Source organism: Alosa pseudoharengus, unplaced genomic scaffold, assembly GCF_046254945.1.
Source record: "Alosa pseudoharengus isolate Yale_2024_CS ecotype anadromous, Long Island Sound unplaced genomic scaffold, YU_APseudo_1.1 YU_APseudo_1.1_scf_14, whole genome shotgun sequence".
NCBI classification, from domain to species: Eukaryota; Metazoa; Chordata; class Actinopteri; order Clupeiformes; family Clupeidae; genus Alosa; species Alosa pseudoharengus.
The window spans coordinates 37,201,251-37,226,756 of NW_027468609.1; the positions used below are offsets into that span (position 1 = coordinate 37,201,251).

Sequence of the window (25,506 nt, forward strand, 5' to 3'; positions counted from 1 at the left end):
TGCGTCATGTTGTAACAAAGGTAGGCTAGCCCAGTGTTTTTCAACCACTGTGCCGCGGCACACTAGTGTGCCGTGAGAGATCATCAGGTGTGCCGCAGAAAATTACCCAAATGTCACTCACTCAGGGGCGTAGATTTGCGTGGGGACCCAAGGACGTGTCCACACCAATGTCAGATTACGACTGAAATGTCCCCACCAATATTCAGGTTGAAGTGGGGGGGAAAGCGCTCACATGCGCTACAAAGAGTTAAATACTTTCTCACTTTGCTGCGGATCATCTCGTACAGATCGTGTAATGTGCAGTAGCCTATAAGGGTAAATCGTGCTGATTTGAAGTTACCTATAATAACTACCCAGGGCTCCAGACTAACTTTTTGCACTGGTGCGCCTAACTTTTTTTCTTGGGTGCACCAGCACAAAAGTTAGGTGCACCCAAATTTTCAACCACATCGCATTTAACACCGCAGCAGGTTCACTTTTTTTCCTTAATTACTGTCCTATATAGGTTGTCCTATGACTTATGATTTACAATTCTACAAGAAAAGTAACTTAATGAAGTGTTGGTGCTTTAAGTGCTTCACTGAGCTGAAATTTAAACTTAAAACATCTCAAGATGAATTAAATAAAAATAACAGTGAGTAAATTAACAGTGCACGTCTTTTAAGGGCTTTAAACTGCACATCTCATGGCTCAATGTCTTACATACTATCCTTCATGATCTTTAGGCCTTGGCTAAACCAGCTCGCCATAGCATCTTCCATAGAAATGTATTTGAGCACAATTTAAAGAGATGTTCCAAGTAGCCTGGGGGATTTTTATGTGATTTTGCAGTGATGATTGCAATAATCATTTGACAGCCCCACAATGCAATTTACTTTTTAATTTTAGTATTTTTAAATTTTCAATAAGAACATCACTATGGTTAATGCAGTAACGAAATTGTAGGCCTATTATTATAGGCTATTGCAATGTCTTGCCATGCTCGATCTAAATGTGTCCATTCGATTCACCGTACACAATGACCACAGTTATACATGTAGGGAATATTCAGGCTTTAAATGTAGCAGCGATATTCGGTTTGCGCCAAATACCGGATTAAATTGACTGATGCCATCAGAATGAGTTTACACAACTCGCACGCAAAACAAATATTGCTGTTGAAAACCGGGTTACTCCCTGCATGTAACTGCGGTCAATGACTCACTCCTTTTTGGCGATATCTGTATCTGTCGTTCGGGAAGGCCTTGTATGCATTGTTCACAATTTTAAGACGTCTTTTCATCTGCAATGACTCCTATAAATTTGGCGCAAGTGGCATTCCTGTACATCGGGTTTACGTTCAAACTATTTTTCTGGTGAATAATTATTTCGGACTGAACTTGGTTAAGGGAAGTTTTACTAGGCCTATCGTAGGCAACGATAAACTTGATCATCATCTCGGGCTCCTGATAGGTTTGCTGCTGCCAGCCGCCGAAAGGCAGTGGGGAGCGGGGGACATTTATCTCGACCTATGTGACCACACTGTAATGCAACTACATCCACTCTGTTTATCTGACGGGTCTCTGACCTCTGTCTCTCTATCTGCAGCACACGCATTTTCAAATTTACACACAGGCACTGGGCCACAGCCAATCAGAGGGGAGGTCCCGCCCTTCACTATCTGTGATTTGTTTAAACCACGATATTGGCCAAATATGTGTCTGTTATTGAACCAAAGGTAGAGTTTCAATGCGGACACTTTTTCCTCTCTCGAATAGCTGGTTGCACCGGTGCGACCTCCGATTTTTTTTAGTCGCGCTTTTGAAAAATTAGGTCGCATATGCGACCAAATTGGTCGCACTCTGGAGCCCTGCTACCAGTGAGCCGCAGGAGACGCTGCGCTTCAGCTTCACTTCACTACTAGGCATATGAAGTGCGTCCAAATTCATCCATTCTCTGTTGAACTCCTCGAGTAGGCTACTCATCACACATGCGTCACATGAAAGAGCCTTTTCTCAGCTTTTAAACGGTGCTATAGCCACTATTTGCTGTGATAAACAGTTCGCGAGAAAAATTAACTTCAAGAGATTTAATAATTATTCTCTATGCCCATCTCCACATCCAATCGTCTCGGTGGAATATCGTAGGCCTACACACTCTTCACGCAACACATGACAACCCATATATCAGAATAAACAGCAGACCTTACCGAACACAAAGGTGTAAAGCATTCCCTTGTATAGTTAGCTGTTCCAGAGTAATCCGGTTTTGAAATAAATTGTAGAAAAATTCAACATGGTCTTTCGGCTTTAAGCATTTCTTAAAACTGAGCTGTGCTTACATCGCCTAGATATCTGTAAATAGGCCTATTACAGAATATACAGGCAGCTTATGGTTAAGAGTTGTCAATGTAGCCTTAATGATTCTTTTCACAAAATGCTAAGCATGCATGTATTTAAGTTTCTTAAAACTAAGCTGTGCTTAAATGGGTCAATGCATGATTTCATAACAGACCAAATAGAAAATAAATGTTAAATATAGCCTACATATGTATACATATTAAAATCAGATTATGTGCTACACAGTATAGATCAAGTTGGACAGTAGCACATTTTAATCATGGGTAGTTGGACAGTAGCACATTTTAATCATTTTATATATCTTATAGTGGCTGGTGAAAGAGTTGAGTGGCTTTTCCTTTTTGTCCCCACCAAAGCTCAGACCAAACCTACGCCCTTGCACTCACTGGTCCAGAAAAGCAACTGTTGCATCAAAGAATTTAGAACCACATGCTCTCATTGATTGTATGATTGCACTATTTGTGGTTTGCAGGCATTGTACAACGGGGGCCCCATATCCAGAATTCACAGAATCATCACATATCCAGTTCAAAACAACAATTAAATTAGATATAGCCACATACAAATGACAGAGGGCGCTTGTTTTATTGAGCAGGTCTTGCATAGAAGCCATAATAAGGCCATCTGTGTATTATTTGAAATTTTAGGCTATGGTATGTTTATTTTTTCTTCACACAGGATGTTAGTGTGCCGTGGGACATTTTAAGTGTCAAAAGTGTGCCGTGGCACAAAAAAGGTTGAAAAACACTGGGCTAGCCTACATGTCGCTGTTAAAGGGACACCAGGCAACGTTTTCGTGTTTTCGTTTTCTCGCCCGCCCCTACTGCCTCTAGAAAGAATATCCCACTTGCAAGTTCGGTGTATCCTACCCACCGACTGAAGCAGGATCAGTTTACAGCACAGAGGCAGGCTAACGAAACGCTAGAGATTGTTGCAAACGTGTGTAATGGCAGAGACGGCGAAGAAGCAGCGAAAACCCTTGACTGAAGACGCAAAGAAAAGGAAAAGAGCTTCAGACCGAGCGAGTGGGAGTTTCGTAGAGAAAAAGCATCAGGCTTGCCTGGTGTCCCTTTAAGTTAAATTCTTATCAAACTAGAAAATATTTTTTAATTCTTTTTCAACTTTCATGGAGTAAGAGTCCTTTCATGTATGAATCCTTTCTGGCCAGATTTCACAGCTTTCAAGTCTAACGTCTTTGTGTAAATCGAGTATGAACAAAGAGAATAAAGTGTTGTGCCAGTTAATTCTCTCGTACTTTCGCATAGTAATAAAATAAAAAATGCGGTTACTGTCCCAGCCCTAAGCAGAACTCCCAATTCCAGTAAATTAATAATGTTTAGCTAAGCAAACTTGGATTGCACACACAGAGAAGAGGAGGGTATGCATCCTATTATCTAACTCTGGAGTAAACAGCAAAAAATCAAATTTCCCAAAAAGTTGGTGTACTCCTTTAAAATGATTAGTAATATTAGGCTGTATTTCCTGATGTCAATGTTGTTATCTATATGCCTCTTTTGCTCTGATTCAGATGTTTAGTGGTTTGAGGTTAGTCTTCTCTCTTTGCAGGTGAATACTGAAAACGGAACATAATACAGTGCAATATTGGGAATGATGTCAAAGCTTCCCTACCTTAGCTTATTAAGGTCTGCTGCATATTGACCTGAAAGCAGACCCGTTTGTCCAGGAAGATGTCGACCTGTGGTGAGTTCGCAGAACACGTGTGGAAACCTGGCTCATGTAAGAACTGCTTTCACCCGCGTAGTGCCCACACCACCAGCACTGTCCCCAGCTGCTATCGGACAAGCGTGGGGGGCGGTGAGGAGAATGACTGTGTGACCCTTCCATCACCCTACTCCAAGCCCATCATTGCCGTCAGGCCCACCATGATGAGCTCAGAGTCTTCTGAGATGGAGGCTAATGATGGCATGAACGCAGAGAAGGTAGAGTGAACCATGAGTAATTTCTGTAATTTCTTCTTTAATTATTTCTTAAATCAGTTCTAAAAGGTGGCATGTATAAGCTTGGCTATCAAGCTAAATGATTTCATCCTGCTCATCCCAAGCAGATTGATCTCAACAAGTCAAGAAATATGTAAGAAATATACATAGGTTACACCTTTATTTGTCCACACATTCTATATCCTTTGCAATGTCCTTCCAATTGTATTTTCAACAAGTAAGGTCAGATTGTTTGCAATGTTACACTGAAGATGTGTAGTTGGCTCGTATATGTTATTACTAGGAAGCTAACAGTCATTGAAGATAAGAAATTTGAGTTGTAATGTTTTTAAACATCAGTCAGTTAAAGACGCACTATGCAGATCTGGTTATTCCTTTGGTGTTTCTGGGTTTTCGCCGGATTTGGGCTCACATCTTTCACTACACAGCTCCCCCTGCAGCTTCGGTAGCAAGTGACTGCTACACTTAAACCCCCACTAGCTAGCGAGCTAGCCATCAAGAAACCAAGCTAAACACATACAGGGCTCACAATAAAACATTCGAGCAAACACATTGTTCAAGAGACTATCAAACCACATTACAAAGACGAAGTTCACCCAAGGGTAGGCTACTTACAATTTCAACAGCAACAAAGCCAAGTCGGCGTCCGTTTTGCAGTCTTCTTCAAAACTACAATCTGACTACTTTTTCGAGACTGGGTCCAGAAAGTTGCATATTCAGTTTTTCTGCGGAGAAGCGATAGGGGGAGACGAAGCACCCACCAAACAACCCAGAAAGTGTTGTAGAACCATCAGAACGACTCTCAACCTGCATAATTAAGGTCATTTTTGCTAAAATTGTTGCATAGTGCTTCCTTTAATAAATGTATTACCGGTAGCCTACGTTGTCCAATAATAAATAAATAATAATTTCATACCTATCGTTGCTTTCATTGTAGACTATGTGTTCAACTTTACCAAACAGTATAGTAAACCCCCTCTCCTTGCCCCGCTCTCTCTCGCTCTCCCTCCCTCTCCTGCTCAATGAACACGCACGACTTGGCCAACACAATCCAAATACAACATTCACAATCGTGAAAGCAAGGACGCATAGAGGACGGCTAGCTAAATTACTATTAAATCCGCTTAGCATCATTAGCATGCTGTACATATTTGTTTAAAACTCTTGCATTCAAGTTGACTTATCATTTCAATACCAACAATCATTATCTCAAACAAATCAGCAACAAACCGGCAACTTTTGCTTTTTGCTGCTGGTTTGTTCAGCAGATTTCACTATCACTAAATAATTTTAGAGATTGATAAATCACTTAAAATAGGTATTGATACAGGTTATGAAGATATCCTTGTGATAATTCCTCAATGAACATGAATTCTTTTTCAGGAAAATGACAAGAGATTGCAGCTAAAGAAAGTTGTGGATGTGGCCCCACTTTGCGTTGACAGTAACATCTGCAGCAGTGTGCGGAAGGAGACCATATTCCACAATGTCATTCCTGGGAACACAGATTATTCCAGCAGCTTTTCTTCTGGTGCCTTGACCCAGAAAGACTCCAGAATCATTAGAAGCACTTTTGAAACTCAGGATGACAGCCTTGGCCCTCAAACCCTGATGGAAAATGTCAGCAGCACATCCTACAGGCCACAGATTGACAGGGTTAAGTGCACTTTTACATCAAAAAAACAGCAGCAGCAGGAATTTTCATCTCCTTTGGGTATCGAGATCAATATAATCACTGCCTATCCTAGTGACTATACCAGCTATCCTACCAATGAGCTGTCCACCACTTTTCCTTCCCCTACACTTAGCCCCAACTCACGACATGCTAGCTTGTCAGACTCCTGCTCATTCTGCAGTAGCACTGACTCAGTCACGGTACCTGCAAATTTTTATCAGATTGACCCAGAGAGCACTCAGAATGGGCCAATCAGTCCAGAGCCCATTTACGCAGAGAGCACTAAGCGAAAGAGGAAGCCACAACGGGAAAGGAAAGAACAGCTACGGGAGCAGTCAGATATTGAGGTGGAGCCGGAGGTTAAGGCTGGTGACAGTCAGAGGGCCACTATCACAGTTATGGCAGCCCACACAGAGAAGAATAACCGTACTTTCTACCTGAGCAGTCCGGATTCAGCTGTTAGTACACAATGGCCATACCTCAGCCCAACTGCACTTCAAGACCCCTGCAGCCCTACTTTCAAGTGGCCCACACCCTCTTTCTCCATGGAGACACCCTCCTCAGATCTTCTAAAGCCCAAATCCCAGTGTAGCCCTCCCCTACCACCAAAAAGGAACACCCGTTCCCCTGTCCCTCTTCCTGATTTGAGCTTCATTTCTGTCTCCACAGTGGGCAAATCTCACCATTACAACACCCTGTGTACAGACCATCTTGCTGGCAATGCCATGGAGAGGAGGCATAAACTTTCTAGCAATACCTGGACCCCAGAGGTCCGTATAGAGGAGGAGGAGGAGACAGAGGCTGAGAAGTGGGTGGCTGATAAGGTCAGGCTCAGTGACCATCCTGCAAATGGGACTTCTGTCTGCAAAGAGTACAACTGTAGCTCTAGTATGCAGGGTGAGGGCACAACATACAATAGTGCCAGTCAGGAGCAAGCAGCTGTCCGAGTCATGCAGGGCAGTTACAGTGGCAGCGGCAGCATGTTGGTAACCGGGACAACAGCAGCATCTCTCATCCATGTTCATGATCTTGCAAAAGGAAAGGTTAACCGGGAGACCACACCACCTCCACCTCCTCCAAAGAAGCAAAATAGGTAAGCTTTCTTATGTTATTATGCTGCCATCTTCTGAGGGGTGTTTATTCAGTAAACAATCAAGTTTGTATTATTTTGTTTTGTATAATGGGTTTGAAAGGGGAAATCAGTGACTATTTAAAACCGAATACAGTTCATTTTTGTTTAAACAAAAGTCTGTTGAACCCGTACTGCACTGTATAGTGCCTTTGGTGTTGTGATAATGTTGGAAGTGTTGTACAGAGATAGCAATTTTCACAGAGCTTAAGTGAATCATGCTTCATATTATATAGATTGATCTTTGGCAATCATGGCAATTTTTATATTTAAATCTAGTTAATGATAAACTGATTTGACGCCTTGTATCACTTTAGCCAAGGTAAAAAATCAGTTATTGTACACCAACAAACTAGCCTCATGTGGACAGTTCTTGGCAGTACTTTGTACAATGCAACTCTTCATTGGTCCTCTCCTTTTGTTTCTCTTTCTTTTTCATTCTGAAATTGTTTAGCCTATTTAAGCTGCTATCCTTAAGCATCCAATTGGTTCTTTGTGCTCCACAGTGTTTTAATAATGAATTCCTTGTTTCATTTACAACGTTTTACATTTTCATTCAGATGCACAAAAATAGCCTGCTTGCTTACAATGGATGTCCTGGAGGAAGAGGCTTGACTGACAAAAATTAAGTCATTGCCCAATTTAATACACCAGACCTTTTATGTTTCATGCTTCAGTGTTATGCACATTTTTACACAGTCACCTACCAGTTATGATTGTGTTAAATATTTTCAGAGTCCCTTTTGTCTTTTCACTTTGCCAACTCCTTTAATTCCTTCAGGGATTCATTCAATAACGCAACATGTGAAACATAATTCTTGTCTTCACCAACAATGCAGTTGTCTTTTGACTATACCAAGAAGTGAGATTAAAGGCATTGTGTCAGCCAATAATGTAATAACGGCCAATAACGTAATCATTTTAATGTAATAAAGCCAATTCTGTAATAATTTGTCAATAATGTAATAACATTTCTGAACCAATAACGTAATAACGTTTTGCCAATAATCTATTAAGTTATGACATTGTTGGCTGGTTATTACGTTAGATTGATAGATAAATAGGTAGATAGATAGATACTTTATTGATCCCCAAGGGGAAATTCAAGGTCCCAGTAGCTTAATAACATCAAACACATACACTTACAACATAAACAGCATGATAAAATAACAAATCCAAATAAATAATATGTGCAGTAAAAGATTCTAAATCAAAAATCCACATGAATGTGCTTAGGGATGTATAAGCATGAGACGCTTGCAATGACAGGGTAGGGACTGACCCTGTGATGATGAGTGGTGCATCATGGATCATGGTGGTAGTGCAAATAAGGCCAACAGTGCAAGGATGGAGTCTAGAGACCAGCATTAAATGTGGACAATGTAAGAGAATAATGCAGGCATAGTAATATAAAAACTATAGCAGTGCAAGGATAGCAGTGAATATGGTCTAAAGTTTAGTAGAAAGTAGGAGAGACACAAATCAACAGTCAATATTAGAGGTCTGAATTAATAGGGTTGCAGCCATTGTCAAGTATTAAGTTAGGCCTCAGTCCAGGCTTGGGGGAAGGAGGCAGGGGTTGTGCATATGGGCTAATACAGTATAGCCAGTAAACAGTGTAAACCAGGGGTCTCAAACTCCTGCCAGGGTCCGGCCCGCGACTTCATGTCAAAATAATAATGTAATTCGGCCCTTGAGGGTATTTTTAATTGTGACAAAGAACGACACTGATTAAAACAGACAATAGCTAGAAGTACGGTGACATTTCATTTGTACTCTCCACCACTAGTTGGCAGACATCCAGAGCTTTGATTCAAGCCCAAATTCGCTGCACAAAGTTTTCAGGAACTACTTGTATTACCATATTACACACGAGAAACACGAAGACGTGCAAAGACGCAGAAGCGATGCAGGCCATAGTTTTGCACAAATTGAAGCAGAAATACACCAAATGTTGAAAGTCTTGGGTCTGTTATTCACCTATTCTGATTCTCAAGGAGAATATCTGCCTTTTCGAGATTACGATCGATCATCTATTGACAGTGATAGTCAATGTGAATAGAGGTGCGTCTTTGTGTGTAGGTCTATACGACAGTGTCCACTACGCATGAGGTGCCAGTGGTAATCGTGATGATAGTGTCCGTAATGGACGTGGTAGGCCTACAAGACAGCAGGGGTAGTAAAAATAGGGCTCTGAAGAACTACAAAGTCACCCGCGATAGGAACTGATTTGACCAGGCTACTTTGTGGTTATAGTAATAGTTTACTATTGTTGGTTTACATTTTATTGTTTTCCTGCTCATTTGTTATGTGGGTGAAATGACAAAAAAAGAAAGTAAAACTGCTCAATATGTTCAACAGTATTTACTGAAAGGTGCATAATTCGAGGTGGTTGCCATCCAGTGACGTGATAATATGCATGGGTAATTATTAGATGGGTACATTTTCCCCCTTCATTAACTTTTGTTCATACTAGGGGTGGGCGATATGGCCTAAAATTCATATTGCGGTATAATTTGGGACACAGACGGTAAACGGTATATATTGCGGTATAATTTGGTGTGTGAATTTCAATATAGGTCTAGCAGGTTCTTGCATAAAATAGTGAAGATTGTTACTTATTTAACATTTATTGTGCAAAACTGCAATTATAGAGAACATTATAAAACTTTAACTTCCAAGCAGTATACATTTAAAACAAGGCAATGTCAATTTTAAAGTGAAACATCATTCCAGTGCAAAATACTCCTTTCACTTACTTTTCTTAGGACTGACTTGGTTTTTGAGGAACAGCGCTACGCATTCGTTGGCTTTCCTCATATTCGACAACGTGTTTTGATTTCAGATGGTAGAACAGATTGCTTGTGTTACCTCTCTTTGCTGTCACTGTTGACCGGCATATTTTGCAGATTATGGTTTTCTGCTCACTATCCGACACTTTAAATCCAAACCATGTCCATATTATGGACGTTGCACCAGTCTTTTTTACGAGCTCCTCCTCATCCATACTGTAACGTCGGCGCACAAGACATTGTTAGCGTTCTCCCACGCAGGGCATGCTGGGATACGGGGGCGAACATTTGGGGGTTTATGTCTGTATTTCTTATAAGTCTAAAGTTAGCGTCTTTATTGTGACATGTTTCCCTTTTAGTTCTCCCTCGTGTGTGATCCTTTTTGTGTGGGGGGCTGCGACCACCCCTGTACGTGTAGCGTGTGTGTGTACTTGACCCGCTCCGTGTGTATTGTGTTCTGGGTCTGTGTCCCTGTTCTCGTTCTCAGCTAATAAACCTGTTGATTGGACAACTGTCTGTGTCGCTATCAAATCGTTACAATACCTTCACCGCTCGCAGCTATTTTTCCACACCTGTGGCCTCCTCGTGGTTGTTGCCGGTCCCAGCAGGCCAAGCGTGTTGCAATTTCATGACATAATGACCTATCGCAATATGCCGGTATAACAAAAATCTCTATCATTGGCCAAATTTTTATCGCATACCGCTTATACCATTTATATCGCCCAGCCCTAGTTCATACTGAACGATTTTCACATTTACAGTAGGACTCTAACCACTTTCAATCCATGGCCTTTTGAAATTTTGATGTAAAAATCCAACTTTTAAAAAAAAAAATTTTTAACCCTGGCGCATATACCTGTTTTTTTTTTTGTTTGTTTTTATAAATGTTAATAATATTTATTTTATCGTTATTTTATTTATAACCTAAGATTGCTAGCACAGGTGTCTAAAAAGAGATAAAAATACTTGCACTTTCTGTTTGCAGTTTTGTGAAATGCATTTTTAGAAATATCCATTCTTTTTTAAAATTATTCTTGAGCGCTGACGTGGCCCTCCAATCAGATGACATTGGCAGCAGTGGCCCCCAGCTCATTTGAATTTGAGACCCCTGGTGTAAACAGTGTAAGCAGTGAACAGTGGGCCAGAGGACAGTCAGTACACAAACATTGTTATAGGAGAGGGTGGAGAGGCAGACATGCAGAAAAGTCTATCTCTCCTCTTCCCTTTTGTGAAGCATTGTAGGGTTGTATGGCCCTAGGGACAAAGGACTTCTTTAGTCTGTCAGTTGTGCATGGCAGTGTGCATAGTCTTGAGCTGATCATGCTCTTCTGCTTTGTGATAGTGCTCTGGAGTGGATGACGGTCATTGTCCAAAATGTTGATCAGTTTGTTCAGGGTCGGACGTGATGCACTCCAGTTCAGTGCCATATCTAGATAGATAGATATGTAGCCTAATAGTGGCTATGGAAAACGAGAGGAATGGCGTTTAAAATGTCCATTTAAATTGTAGCCTAAATGTCCATTTAAATTGTAGCCACTGTTGTGCGTTTTAAATCTGAAATAAGAATGTGAGGAGGTTGCTATTAACTTTAAAGAGTGCATCTACAATCGAAACTATCTACATGCAAATTGAATAGCCTTATGTCCGGTCTATGGATGTCTGGTTTAGTTGACAGCACAGTCACTAGATTTTAATCGGTCAAGTTGAAGACCTGGTGTCTGTTAATGTTTGTGCAAATAGACTGATTCATGTCCCTTGCAGTTTGCAATTGAGAGGTCCATTGCACGCGCCCCACAGAACTGTTTCATTTTGCGATTGAGATTAACTACGTCCTAATAGAAAACTGTTAGCTTTCCTGGCTAAATGGTATCAGTTAGGCCTGTTACACAACATAAATTGTGCTGGCGACCCAAATAAAATCTCCTGCGACCCAGTCTTTGGGAACCAATGTTCTAGAGTGCTTCAGTGTTGGCTGACCATTCCAGTTTATCGTCCAGGTGTATCTCCAGATACTTGTAAGTAGGGCTGGGCGATATGGCTGGGCTATTGAGTCTTGGAACCAGGAAATGCATGGATTCCAGTTGCTGCTACTGGAAGAAACTGGAATCCATGCATTTCCACTGAATTATTTTTGGAATCTGATCCCTTATCATACCTGTTCATTCTTACTCGTCGCTCGACTTATCGTGACTAAATTCAAGATGGCTGCAAACGCTAAACTTTGTGAAGATACTGTCTGCATAAATCGTCTTGTAAGTAAACTACCAGTGCTTTTTCAAAGTTCTTAATGTCTCGTTTTAAATGTCAGGGCCCTCGGAAGTCTACCAATGAAGTGTGGAGATACATTGAGCCTCGTAAATGGTGTAAAACAGTGACTTATTTGCATGGCTAGCCCGATGCCGAAGCACCACCATTGAAAAAGCTGTTGGTAGCATCGGCTAACTAGCGCCAGATTTTGGAGTGCAGGGGACAAGCCAAGATGGGCTATGAGACATACGTTCACACTCGGTATCATGTTTCAACACACTTTAGGTCAATATCACACCGGAATTCTCCTTTAAAACCATCTCTTTTCCAACACAGCCCATCTGGAAGTTTTGGTTCCCCCTCTCTCCATTGACCAAGCAATAGAGCCTCACTTTTTGGCCAGTTGACTTTGGCCGATGAAAAAGCCCTAAATTCCCCCAGGGTACTTAAGATTACCTCTACATCCCTTTCCCCACTTATTAAAACAACTATGTCATCGGCATAGGCCGATAAACGAAGGGGTACCATAGTCTGTGTAACAGAGGCTCTATTGCTATTGAATATAACATCCCAGACAAAGAACAACCCTGCCTCACACCCCTTCCCACCTTAAAAGGAGCACATAAGCCACCATTAATCTTTAAAATGCTCTCCACATCACTGTACAGAACCCTGATCTTCTGCACAAAGCCTTCACTGAAACCAAAGGCATTTAAAACATCCCACAAATAGCTATGCTCCACCCGATCGAAAGCTTTTTCCTGATCTAGTGAGATCAACCCAACATCAAGTCCCAGAGAATGTGAAACATGAAAAACATCTCGAATCAAAGAAACGTTATCAAAAATTAATCTGCCGGGTATGCAATAGGTCTGGTCCGGATGGATGACCTGTTCAGTTACCTTGCCTAGTCTATTGGCCAGTGTTTTGGAAAGTAATTTGTAATCACTGCACAAGAGTGACACGGGCCTCCAGCACCTTATGTCCGTTAAGTCTCCTTTTTTAGGGAGGAGGGTGAGGACTGCCCTACGACAGCTCAACGGCAGACGCCCTCCTGCGAGACTGTCATTGAGCATCGCCAGTAAGTCCTCCCCTACCTCCGGCCAAAATGACTTGTAAAAATCCACTGGAATGCCATCCAGGCCAGGGGCCTTGCCACACTCCATACCTTGTAGGGCCCCCTCCAGTTCTCCCAAAGTCAGAGCTGCATCGAGCTCGGCCAGAGACTCCATGGAGACCTGTGGCAGGCCATCCAAAAAGACATTGTCAGCTTGTTCAGCCTCTAGCTCACTCTTGTACAGATCCTGATAAAATTGTGTGGCTCTATTCCGAATCTCTCGGGTGCCCGTCAATGTAACACCTGACTCAGAATGCAGTGAGTGGATAAATCTTTTCTGGCCGTTTTTCTTTTCCAAGCTAAAAAATAATTTAGAAGGTACATCCATCTGGTCCATGCTACGGAACCGTGAACTGACCAGGGCACCCTTTGCACCCTTTGCTTTTTTGCCAAATTATCAGTTTCGTCATAGTTCCCAGCAGAATATGCCAAATTCTGAATTTCCACCAACTCTTTTTCTAGTGCCTCAACAGATTCTGTCCCTTGTGACGTTTTGGGTGTATTGCTTGCACAATTGTTGGATTTGTACTTTTCCAATATCCCACCATTGCTACAAGGAGTTAAAAAAATCCTTGTGTGCTCTAAAATCAACCCAGAAAGTTTTGGAAACATCTCTAAAGAATGTATCATGTAACAGGGATGTGTTAAAATGCCAATATGTGCTCTTTGGCTTCACAGAGCACAGGGTTACCATACAGATAATTAAATTATGATCAGAAAAACCCACAGTAGAAATCAAACAGTTTCCAAAAATATTGGTGTTTAAAACAGTAGAATCTATCAAGCCTAGCCATGGAGAGTGTGTTGCTGTGAGCGTGGACCAGTGGCGGCTGGTGGTTAAAAAAATAACGGAGGAAGGAATGTCTGCTTGATTGGCGTTAGTGGCAAATGTGAGGTTGTGATGGTGTTGGTGGCATATGTGAACAATAGAGTATGTAGGCCGCCTACCCAGACACATTTATAGCAGCAGTATGTGCTATGTAGCATTTTAACTGGCAATGTTGTGCAATAAATGCTGTTCTGACATTCTCGGGGGGGTCTGACCTAAGGAGCTAGGCAGGCATGCAGCAGCCAGAAAAGTTGTGGGTTCAATTCTTGGCTTCCACCATTGTGCATTTGAGCAAGGCACTTAACCCCAAATTCGTCCAGGGACAATGGACTTTGTAATATAATTTAAATATATAAGTCACTTTGGATAATAGTGCTAAATTAATAAATGTAAATGTAAATAAATGTAAATTTAGGTCTGGGAAGTCAGGGAACATATGTAGGTCTAGTTATGAAATACTGTTTTCCAGATGTGCAAAATTACGGAAAGTCTGGAGGTTTTGCTCAGTGTAATAGGCCTATATTGGCACAAAAGTCTATAATAATAAAAATAGACACTTGTTTTATAAAACCATATCACTATTTACCAATAAAAATAGACCTTAAATGTGGTAATTTGTAACATGCTATTGTTTTTAAAGCCAAATCGCTATAATTTAAAGACTGGTTGTAATAGCTAAGTGGGAATTTATGAAAGCATACTCGAAAGGCAAATGTTTTTGAAGACGTCATTAAGGAATGCATCATGGTCTAAAACATTCATTAACAATGTTACCATCCAAAGATACATTTAGAACGGTGAAAACAAGAACATAACAACAAGAACCTTATTTAACAATTGTTTAGTTAAGGCATAACTTGGATGATTATAACAACGCATAACTATCCAAAAATGTTTTATCACCAAGTGAACTGTCCACGTATGTGACAGGCCAGCAGTAGATCTAGGCTATGGCTGATTGTTTTCTGTGCTAACGTTACCAGTTAGCCATGAGTAGCCTATTTGTCTGACTATGTAGCATTCAGTAGCCTACACTAGCCTTACCGTCTTGTTTTGGAATATTAATTTTTGGAGCTGGTCTTCCTGCTTTGATAAACATTCATCATACATCAGTGTATTCGCAGTGTATTTGAATGTATAAAAGATTTGAGATTGTCCTCTGATTCCATTGTACTGTTTATTTCATGAGCAAAAAACAAGCTTTCTGTTCAACATAAGATTCGTAGACTGCAGATAACGTTCTTGAACCGTTGCCGCTAAAAACAGCACCCCCTATCGCAATTGAAAATTTCTGTACGGAGGAGCTTCCTCCCTTGGCCATTGAAAACGACGTGATTCACGAGCCGCTGGGGTCCGAGACGTTTATAATGGACTTCAATGAGGGGCTTGAGGAGGAAGCTCCTCCATACAGTAATTTTCAATAGCGATAGGGGGTGCTGTTGGCATTTTGACCTAGGGGAACGATTTTGTTCATTCAAAGTGTTAAAAATAGTAATATTAACAGTAATTTATCAGATTAGTAATTCACTTTATATATTTTTTCTTTTTCTCTGAAATTTTAGGGAGGGTGTTCCTCCCTTTCCTCAATGAAGGAGCCTCCTCTGGCGTGGACCCAGGTGTATTGCCTCTGCTCTTTGTGAAAGATTAGGTCATTGGTTCTCAAAGTGGGGTCCGGGGACCCCCAGGGGTCCGCAGCACATTGTCAGGGGGTCCCTGACAAAGTTTGCTACAAAATATGAAATTGTCTTATATGGTGAAAAATGCTACAGTATCAGTATTTGCCCAATTGATCTGCTGATACGTTACATCAATACGTCAAAACACTTTACTATTAATTAACCGCCAACAAAATTAAAGTTATGTGAAGCAAACACTATGTGTTCAACACAATAGGCCTATTTGACAAAGAAACAACAAAAATCATACATACTGTTAAAGTTTGCTAACATGACTTTTGTGGTATTAGCACTTTATGGCACTCTATGTTTTTAAAGTAACATAAACATCTAACAGAAAAAAGGCTATACAGTTACATGATTAACTTAAGTTTTATGTGTTGCGATTATGAGGGGTCCTTCACATCATAAGGGGTCCCTGGCCCACAAAAGTTTGAGAACCCCGGAACTAGGTCATGTGTCTGTATGCATTGTGTAAGTGTTCTGCGGGACAGTATATGTGGCTCAGTATGATTTCTAACAACATCATTTTCAGTGCAGTTAAAGTCTCCACCAACAAATAAAAATTCTTCACTATTGCACCCAGACACAGCAGCGGATAAGGTATCTAAAAACAATACTCTATCCACGGCCTTTGTTGGGGCATACACACAGATAAACACACAGACAAGATTTTCAAAGCAAGCCCTAACTTTCGATAACATTCCTTCTACAATTTCCTCAATTTCATGGGAAACCGGAGTAAAATTCTTTGCAAACAAAACAGCAACACCCCCACTAACCGAGGTGTTGTGGCTTAGTAAAGAAAGCCCATCCCACTCCAATGCCCAGTCAGCTGCGTTCCCTGCATCGCTGTGCGTCTCTTGCAAAAAAACATCAAGACGTTTCTGCTTTGCCAATTCATAGAGCCCCGACCTCTTCAATGGGTCCCTTGCCCCAATTCGCAAATCACCCATGGGAAAGAGCAGAGATAAAAAAAAGACAAACAGTATGTACCTATTCATCACAAACGACAGGGAAATTAACGCTGACTATCGCTATCACTGTTACCCAACACAGTATTTAACTTTGTAACGAACTTTTTCAAACGGAAACCTTCCCTTTCTGTGAAACGCCCTTCAGCCAAAAACAACCTTGTTTTGGAAATAAACTGTTCAACATCAGGAAAATAATCGTCAACATTTCTGGCATGTTTAGTTTGTAACAGAAATGTTTTAATATCAACTACGCTGTAACACTGAGCAGGGACACCACTCGGGCGCAGAGTGCAACTGATACTACAATCAGATTCACTCTCGCGGAATTACCGCTCTTGTCAGGACAAGCTCGTACCTGATGACCAGCCTGACCACAACCAAAACACTTCATCATACGTGTGGTCACAAAAATTGCGTAATTGAAATCATCCACCGTTATATTAAGTGTCAAATCTAAATCCTTATTATCTTTCACAATCATGTAAACATATCGCCTGAAAGACACGATATGTTTCAGGAGTGGAGATGTGCTAGATATTGCTATCTTTCTGATAGGTGACACTAGTTTACCTTATCGGGACAATGTTTGGGCAAGAAAAACATCTTTAATAAAGGGTGGGATGTTAGACAAGATTACTTTTTTTAGAAGGGGTTGATAAAGGAAGCACTGAGGTAAAAACACCGTCAATTACTACTCCACGTTCAACAACTTCATTGGCCAAGGCCACTGTTTCAAGAAACCGCACGACAGCACTATTCATGCGAGCAGCGGACAGAATTTTGTCATGTCCAACAATTTCTCCTATCGCCAAACTACACTCCTCAACGCTGGCGCTGGTAGCTATTTTAATGGCATGTTGCCTCGTAAGACTATCAAACTTCCCTGTACCTGAGGCCGCCATGCCCCCAGCTAAGAAGCAGGCGCCGCAGTACAAGAGAGTCCTACACTAAACACACCAAGAAACTCTAGAGAAAATAAAGCTTTGCAAACACAAAACACATATAAGAGGCACAGCGGCCACACACACCCAGTACTCACTCACGCGCTCTAGCTCCGCCCACTCACTCCACATGCGCACAGAGAGAGAGAGAGAGAGCAAGAGCGTGGGGCAACATAGTTAAGGCGAGAGGTGTTTGTTGCTTTTAATTATCGAACGTTCTATCGAACATATTTGTTTATTGTTATTGATTACATGTCTATATATATTGCTATCGTTTTATCGCCCAGCCCTACAGAAATCCACCACCATCTCCTTGGTCTTAGCAGTTGATGCAGTTGAGTTGTAGGTGGTTGAGTTTGCACCATTGCACAAAGTCCTCCACCAGGCTCCTGTACTCCTCCTCCTGCCCATCCCTGATGCACCCCACAATTGCAGTATCATTACGTTATTGGCTGGGTTAAATAAAGCTTTGAAAATGTAATTACTGCAGGCAATTGTATAATAACATACTGATATCTAGGGATGTAACGATTACCGATATAATGGTAAACCGCGATAAAAATGTTGACGATAATAATTACCGTTTTCATTTCAAATATCATGATTATCATTGTTGATTACCGCGGTGTGGAAACCATGTTTTTAATCCTTCCCAGCCTGCTTTTGACATACAGTAGGCCTGGTACAATGGAACAAAACAGGTACCCTACTGATTCTGTTGTCTAATTGATGGTTTTAACTACAATTCGGATTATGCTACACCTGATTTTAAAAGGCGGAACTTTTTCACCGCAAAATGTGCACTGTATCATGTACTGTAGCCACTCTGCGTCTTTTTATGTTCGCGTCCACATTAAATCCATTCCACTCACGTTATCAGGAGAATACAGTAGCCTAAAGTTTTATTTTGAACGCTTACTTTGGTTTCACTCATTGCATCCAAATAACAGAAATAGCAAACTCCAAGTTATGGTAGGATAAGTTCCCCCTTCCCCCAGTTTCACATCAGTTATTCCCACATGAGATGACGTTTTCACAGGGAATTTCTTTTCCCATGCACATAAAGGTTTCCTTTATAGGCTAGTGACAAATGGTCAGAAAGGGCTTTAGTTTTTGAGATACCCCTACCGGAGGTAGAACTAAACCCAACAATGTTTTTCCTCATCTCTAAGGTCTCCCATATATGAAATGGATTCTTGGCTAAAAATATTTTACTGCTAAGATTGTTAAATTAACAGATATTGTTATACACCCCAAAACCAAAAAGGGACTAAAATATAGCCTGTCCGTATTGGAGTTAAGGCATATAAATTAGTGCAGATCAATCACACAAGCTCTGAGAGCTTTGAAACTTAGCATGTTTATAGTCAGGAAGTTGCTTTACCTACTAGAAAAGACTGGATGTGAATATCTTGATGTATGGAATGAATAGAGACATGTAAACATACACCTAAAATAAGCAGACATGCAAAAAATGAATATCTATGCAGAATGTTTTAATTTACTTTGTAGCTGCTTTACCAGGGATTATCATAGAAACACATATGATGGCTTGTTGGAAAGGTGGGGTTGTTCTGAATCCAACAATACCAAATATGTAGATATAGTATGACTAATCAGGGTGTTCTGTCACTCAATGTATGAGGTGTCCAAAATGAAAGAAAACGGAACACTGGCAAAATACAGTCTCAAGTCCAAATCCAGTGCTCGAATTACGTGGGAGCCAGAGGGAGCCGAGCTCCCATAGAGTGAGGACTGGCTCCCATGAAAGCAACAAAGTCAAAAATCTGAGGGGGTCTCCCATATCTGAAGGTGTCTGGCATTGTAATTTAATCTTAAACAACCGCTCATTATCCTTCCCTGTGCGATCTCTTACCATGAAAAACGTTCAATTAAAATATAGGCTACTACGGGACGTAGACCTACCCTACGCTCTTGAACGCAGCATGACTGCCTATATGAGCAAACCGTATACGATTGACAGCACTCGCAATTCTGAAGAAGTCACCCTGCTTTGATGCGAGTGTGTTGTCTATTTACATAGGCGTTTATTGGGCTAGCCTACATGGTTTGATACGTGCTGAAAAGTCCTGTTTGGTGTTGAACTTGCGCTTCACCTCTTCAATGTTGATTGACAAAGCCATAAATTATGGCCCATAATGCAGCCTACTTCAATGATTGTGTGAACTGCTGTAGCTATCCTCTGCCATTCAGAGCTCTGGAAAGTTCACAGATATTTTGAAACACCTGTTAGCAATCTCTGATGGCGGAATATTTAATGGCTACCTGACAACCTCTCAGCAAATATCAAAATTGTTCGTCTATTTATTTCCACGGTTCAACACACGAGACGACTGAACACCCAGGTGTTGTTATTACTATGTGTATATTAGCCTATAATACTAGAACATAGTTTGGCTGCAATGGCTTTGTTAATTTCTGCCAGTTAGTGCATTTTCCCTGTGTATAAGTTATACTACATGCATTATTGCGTTTGACACTGAGGATAGCCTATCTGAGACAGTGGTCTGGTTAAAATGAGTTACATTGTTAAATTGAGAATGGCACTCAGACTAAATCGTTTAGTCTATTCCTTGTATTGTGAAATTGAAATAAAATATGGACTATTACAATCAATAATATGTTGAAATTAATTAAAAGGAATCATTTTCTATGAAAAATCTCTGTCTGTTGTATGCGTGTGTAAAAGTAAAGCCTAGGCCTACCGTGCGCATATACTGCGCAAAAGCGCCACTCGCGCCTAGGCTATTTATTTGTATAGCCAACTTTTTATGAGATAGAGAGACCCCCTTAAAGACAAAAAGATAATTCGAGCCAAATCACATTATCAGTGGTGAGAAGAATGTTGACAAATTCATTGTTACTGCAAGGTAATTGCTGCTCTATATTTACATTTAATAATGATACATTTCATATGTCCCAGTATTAAACAATTCATATGAAACACAGATCCAATTGAATCAGGTTAACATTGGAATGGAACACCTTTATTAAAATTTTTATATTCACTTGAATTTTGTTTTGGTCAAGTCATTACTGAATAATGGAAAATAATATTGTTAGCTTTTGTCTGTCCAGACCAGCAGTGGACAGTACAGCCTACATTGCTTACTTCACCCCTAAGTAGCTAAACAGTTAGTTGTAGAAACTACTTTCCCTAGCTAAGAAAGTACTTAGCCCTCTGACCAATGTTGCACGTGTAATTCAACTTGATTTGCATTTCAATGAAAATTCTGAAATGTATATAATTTTTCCTTTTCACTAGTCTTTTGAATTATGGAGAATGTCTTACAGGCATTGGATTCAAAGCTTTGTATCATTTGTGGGAAACATTTTGAAAAGGGCAAGAAAAAAGATCCCTATGTCCAAAACCCTACAGTAGAAGGCCTCCAACGCATACTTACCCTTGCTCAGCAGAGAGAGAGATGGTGATGTCCATAAAACTCTGGCTCCATATACAGATGATATTTCCAAAATCAAAGTTTCATATCATGTAGAGTGAACTACTGCAGTAAGACAAAATCAGTGAGCAGCAGCAAGTTGCAAATGTTGAGAGTGAGAGCACATCTGCACCAAGAAGGCTGAGTAGGGCTGATATAACATAATTTCAAATACTGAGAGATTGTTTCATTTGTGGGAAGGCCAGCTCTAGATCAGAACCTCTGACAACCAATTCGATTGGTACAGGGGCAATGTAAATTATAGGCCAAGTATACTTGCGTATACAAGGAATTTGGTCTCTGCATTTATCCCATCCCTGAATTAGTGAACACACAGAGCACACAGTGAACACAATGAGGTGAAGCACACACTAACCTGGAGCAGTGAGCTGCCTTATTACAGCGGCGCTCGGGGAGCAGTGAGGGGTTAGGTGCCTTGCTAAAGGACACCGTGGATGTGGGCATGGGAGAGCAGTGCTCAACCACTTCTCCCGCCTTTTTTCCCTTCTGGGTCGGGGATCGAACCGGTAACTCTTCGGTTAGCCCGAACCCCTAAACAGTAGGCCGCGGCTGTCCCCAGTACCAGAGACAAGGTCCTTCGGGCAGCTTCTGAATGTACATTCAAATTCTTTTATGCCCAGATCTCTTTGCATATGATGGCAAATACCATAAAATGTGCCTTGCACACTACATCTCTAAACAAAATATAACAGCAGCCATAGAAAATAATCAAAAAAAGCCGACCAATGTCTATAACAAAGCCTTTATTAAGCTCACTGAAGACATTGATAAAACCGTATTGTCCAATGATATAAAAGTGAGAACTCAATTCTTTGACTGATAGCTATGACAACATACTAAAGACCATTGCTGAGCAAGAAGGTGTGTCTATAGTTCAACACAAGAAATATAGATCCTGGAAACTAAAGGAAAAGCTGATACAGCATTACAAAGACAGGCTTGCATTTGTTCCACGTCCAAGACAGTCAGATCTGATCTGCTCAGATAGTATGACCATATTGTGCACTGAGGGAATCCAAATATTACACAGGGCTGCAGACATATTGAGGAAAAGCATGGATCAGGTAGAGCATGACATATATATATATATATGTCAGCAGTGACTGTCTATTATGTTTCCAATGCAGCAAGTATGTACCCAACATCCTGTATGACTTTGAACTGTTGTGTTGATTAACATGCCAACAGAAATGACCAAACATGTGATGATGACCCAGCTTCAAAGGAGAATCTGTGTGTTATCGCAATTTGTCATGATATCATTGAACAGAGCTGTCACATTCATACGCCAATCACACTGGGACTTCCCATTTTGATACATCATAAGTTTGGTAGTAAGACAGTCATCAATGAGCTCAGTGCAATGGGACACTGTGTTTCCTATACAGATGTTAGGCACTTCTCACATCTTTTGCAGCAGACCAGATATCAAGGACAGAGAGTGGTGTCTAAATGCCAACTGGCCCCACTGGAGTTGCTGAACATGGAATTTTTGATGCAGCCATCTTTGACCAAAATGAAGACACCCTGGATGTGAAGCGTAAAAGAATGGACAAAATGTACCTGTATATATACAAGTTTATCTCCATCCATTCATATCAGTCGTGTTTAAGGTGGTGAGGGACCTCTGAACCTGAGGGAACCTGTGCTAGGCATTTATCTGCTGTGGAGACTTGGCCTCTTCGGAACACAACAGACATCATAGCAGGAGTTGTACACTTCCCATCCAGGGTGTCTTCATTTTGGTAAAAGTTGTCGATGGCTGCATCAACAATTCCATGTTCAGCAACTCAAGTGAGAAAAGTTTGGATGTAGACACCACTGTTCTTGATCTATACTTCTTGTGTTGACACACCTTCATGCTCAGCAATGGTCTTTAGTATGTTCTCATAGCTATCAGTCAAAGAGTTGAGAGTCCTCACTTTCCTACCTTTGGTCAATACTGTTTTATCAATGTTTTCAGTGAGCTTAATAAAGGCTTTGTTATAGACATTGGTCTGCTTTTTTATTCTTTTCTATGGCTTCTGCTATATTTCATTTAGAGATGTAGTGTGCAAGGCATTTTATGTTATTTGGTATCATGCAAAGAGATCTGGGCATGAAAGAATTTGAAGATGTACATCTTCATCAAGCCTTTCAGAAGCTGCCCGAAGGACCTTGTCTCTTGTACTTGCGACTTTTCCAGTTGAAATTGCTGTCAGAGGTTCTGGTTTAGAGCTGGCCTTCCCACAAATGAAACAATCTCTCTGTATTGGAAATTATGTTATATCAGCCCTACTCAGCCTTCTTGGCGCAGATGTGCTCTCACTCTCAACATTTGCAACTTGCTGCTGCTCACTGATTTTTGTCTTACTGCAGTAGTTCGCTATACATGATACATGATATGAAACTTTGATTTTGGAGGAAATATCATCTGTATATAGATAACTGTGTGTGTGTGTGTGTATATAGAGCCGGAGTTTTATGGACATCACCATCTCTCTCTCTCTCTGCTGAGCAAGGGTAGGTATGCGTTGGAGGCCTTCTACTGTGGGGTTTTGGACATACATAGGGATCTTTTTTCTTGCCCTTTTCAATATGTTTCCCACAAGCTTTGGATCCAATGTCTGTAAGACGTTCTCTACAATTCAAGAGAGTAGTGAAAAGGAAAAATTTCAGAATTTTCATTGAAATGCAAATCAAGTTGAATTACACATGGAACATTATTTAGAGGGCTAAGTACTTTCTTAGCTAGGGAAAGTAGTTTCTACAACTAACTGTTTAGGTACTTAGGGGTGAAGTAAGCAGTGTAGGCTCTAATGTCCACTGCTGGTCTGGACAGACAAAAGCTATTAAAAATAAAAATAAAAATATTATTTTCCATTATTCAGTAATGTCTTGACCACCTCCGGTAGGGGTATCTCAAAAATGTGGGGTTATTGTCACTAGCCTATTATGTCTAGTAGCCTATGCTGATTGCTGTGTGCATGTGATTGATGTATGTACAGGGTAGCAATTTGACTGAAATTGCATTAAATCAGGTTGTTTTAACTAATATTATGCTGCAAGATGGGGTATTGTCCACTACATTTAAGTTCCCTGTTATAGACTAACTTGCCATATTAAAAATTCCCAGTTTATTCCCATTAATTCCCGTTTATTCCCATGGAAAGTTTCCAATTTGGAAAATTCCCATACTTTTGCAACCCTAGCTGTAACTATATGCATATTGAAACTAATGTTGTCACGATACCAAAATTATGACTTCGATACAATACCTGCCATAAATATCTCGATACTTGATACTGAAACGATACCACGGCGAAATCCTAAAATATCTGGAAAAGAAAGGACGCAGACCTCCCCCAAGTGTACAGAGTCATTTGTGCTGAATTTGTGTGCACTTTTGTAGTGTGCAGGTCAATTCTGGGTTTTAAACTTCTTCTATTTTTCAGGGGAAAGGCCGTAGGAGTCGATTGCTGAGTGTGGAGTAACACGCTCTGGAAATTCACAATTTCGTTGCCGTTTTTAAAAAATAAAAAAAAAACATAGTCCAGTATTTCTTTCGAAATCGAATTTTTTGTCAATTTTTTTTTTTTTTTTTTTTAAATAAAACGGCGACGAAATTGTGAATTTCCAGAGTGTGTTACTCCACACTCAGCAATCGACTCCTACGGACTTTCCCCTGAAGATGGCAGCAAAGATGGCAACATTTCTGGAAAGGTACTGGCTTGATGAAATTCATTCTGGACTCTCTATCCGACCACATAAAGACCTTGGGATACTTCGGTTTGGCTTTAGGGACCCTCTACTCACTACCACATAAGTGTAATGTTGTTTGGAACTGTAGAAGAGGTATAAAAATAGCGTTTTGTAGCGGCGAAATGACATGCCCGTCACTTCCAGGCTAACGAGTTTTGACTAAAAACGGTAACATCGAACTTTCTCAAAACACATCCGAATGACATGATTTGGATGTCAACTCAACGTATGTACTCCCAATCATCCGTAAATTGATCTAAAGTGCATTTTACTCCGGATTATTCCTTGAAGTTATTAGGGAAGTGCGGTGTAAATTTACATTAATTTGTGCGTAGTGCCGGTGTCATTAATTTATTTTACATGTCTTACAACATAAATAAATGCATTCATAGTGAAGTCAGATATGAACATACAAAGACTCTTAGAACGCATAAGCCTATAGATGCGCACTAAATGCAAATGCGCGATTTGATGCAAGCAAAAGTATCAACTGTTACTAACAAAGGTATTATAGCAATATTATAAATGTGGTGACGGAATAGCCTACACTCTAAAAAACATTGGGTTAAAAACAACCCAATTTCAACCCAATCACTGGGTAAA

The 25,506-nt window shown here is 40.6% G+C and overlaps 1 protein-coding gene across 1 annotated transcript in view; it reads left to right on the plus strand.

Moving 5' to 3' along the window:
- prag1 (PEAK1 related, kinase-activating pseudokinase 1) overlaps positions 1-25,506 on the plus strand; it is a 63,905-nt gene that overhangs the window by 8,990 nt on the left and 29,409 nt on the right. Inside the window, exons 2-3 of the mRNA XM_076284886.1 lie at positions 3,906-4,279; positions 5,681-7,065. Of these exons, the coding sequence (XP_076141001.1) occupies positions 4,028-4,279; positions 5,681-7,065 (1,637 nt within the window). The 5' untranslated portion in view covers positions 3,906-4,027. The remainder of the gene's footprint in view (positions 1-3,905; positions 4,280-5,680; positions 7,066-25,506) is intronic.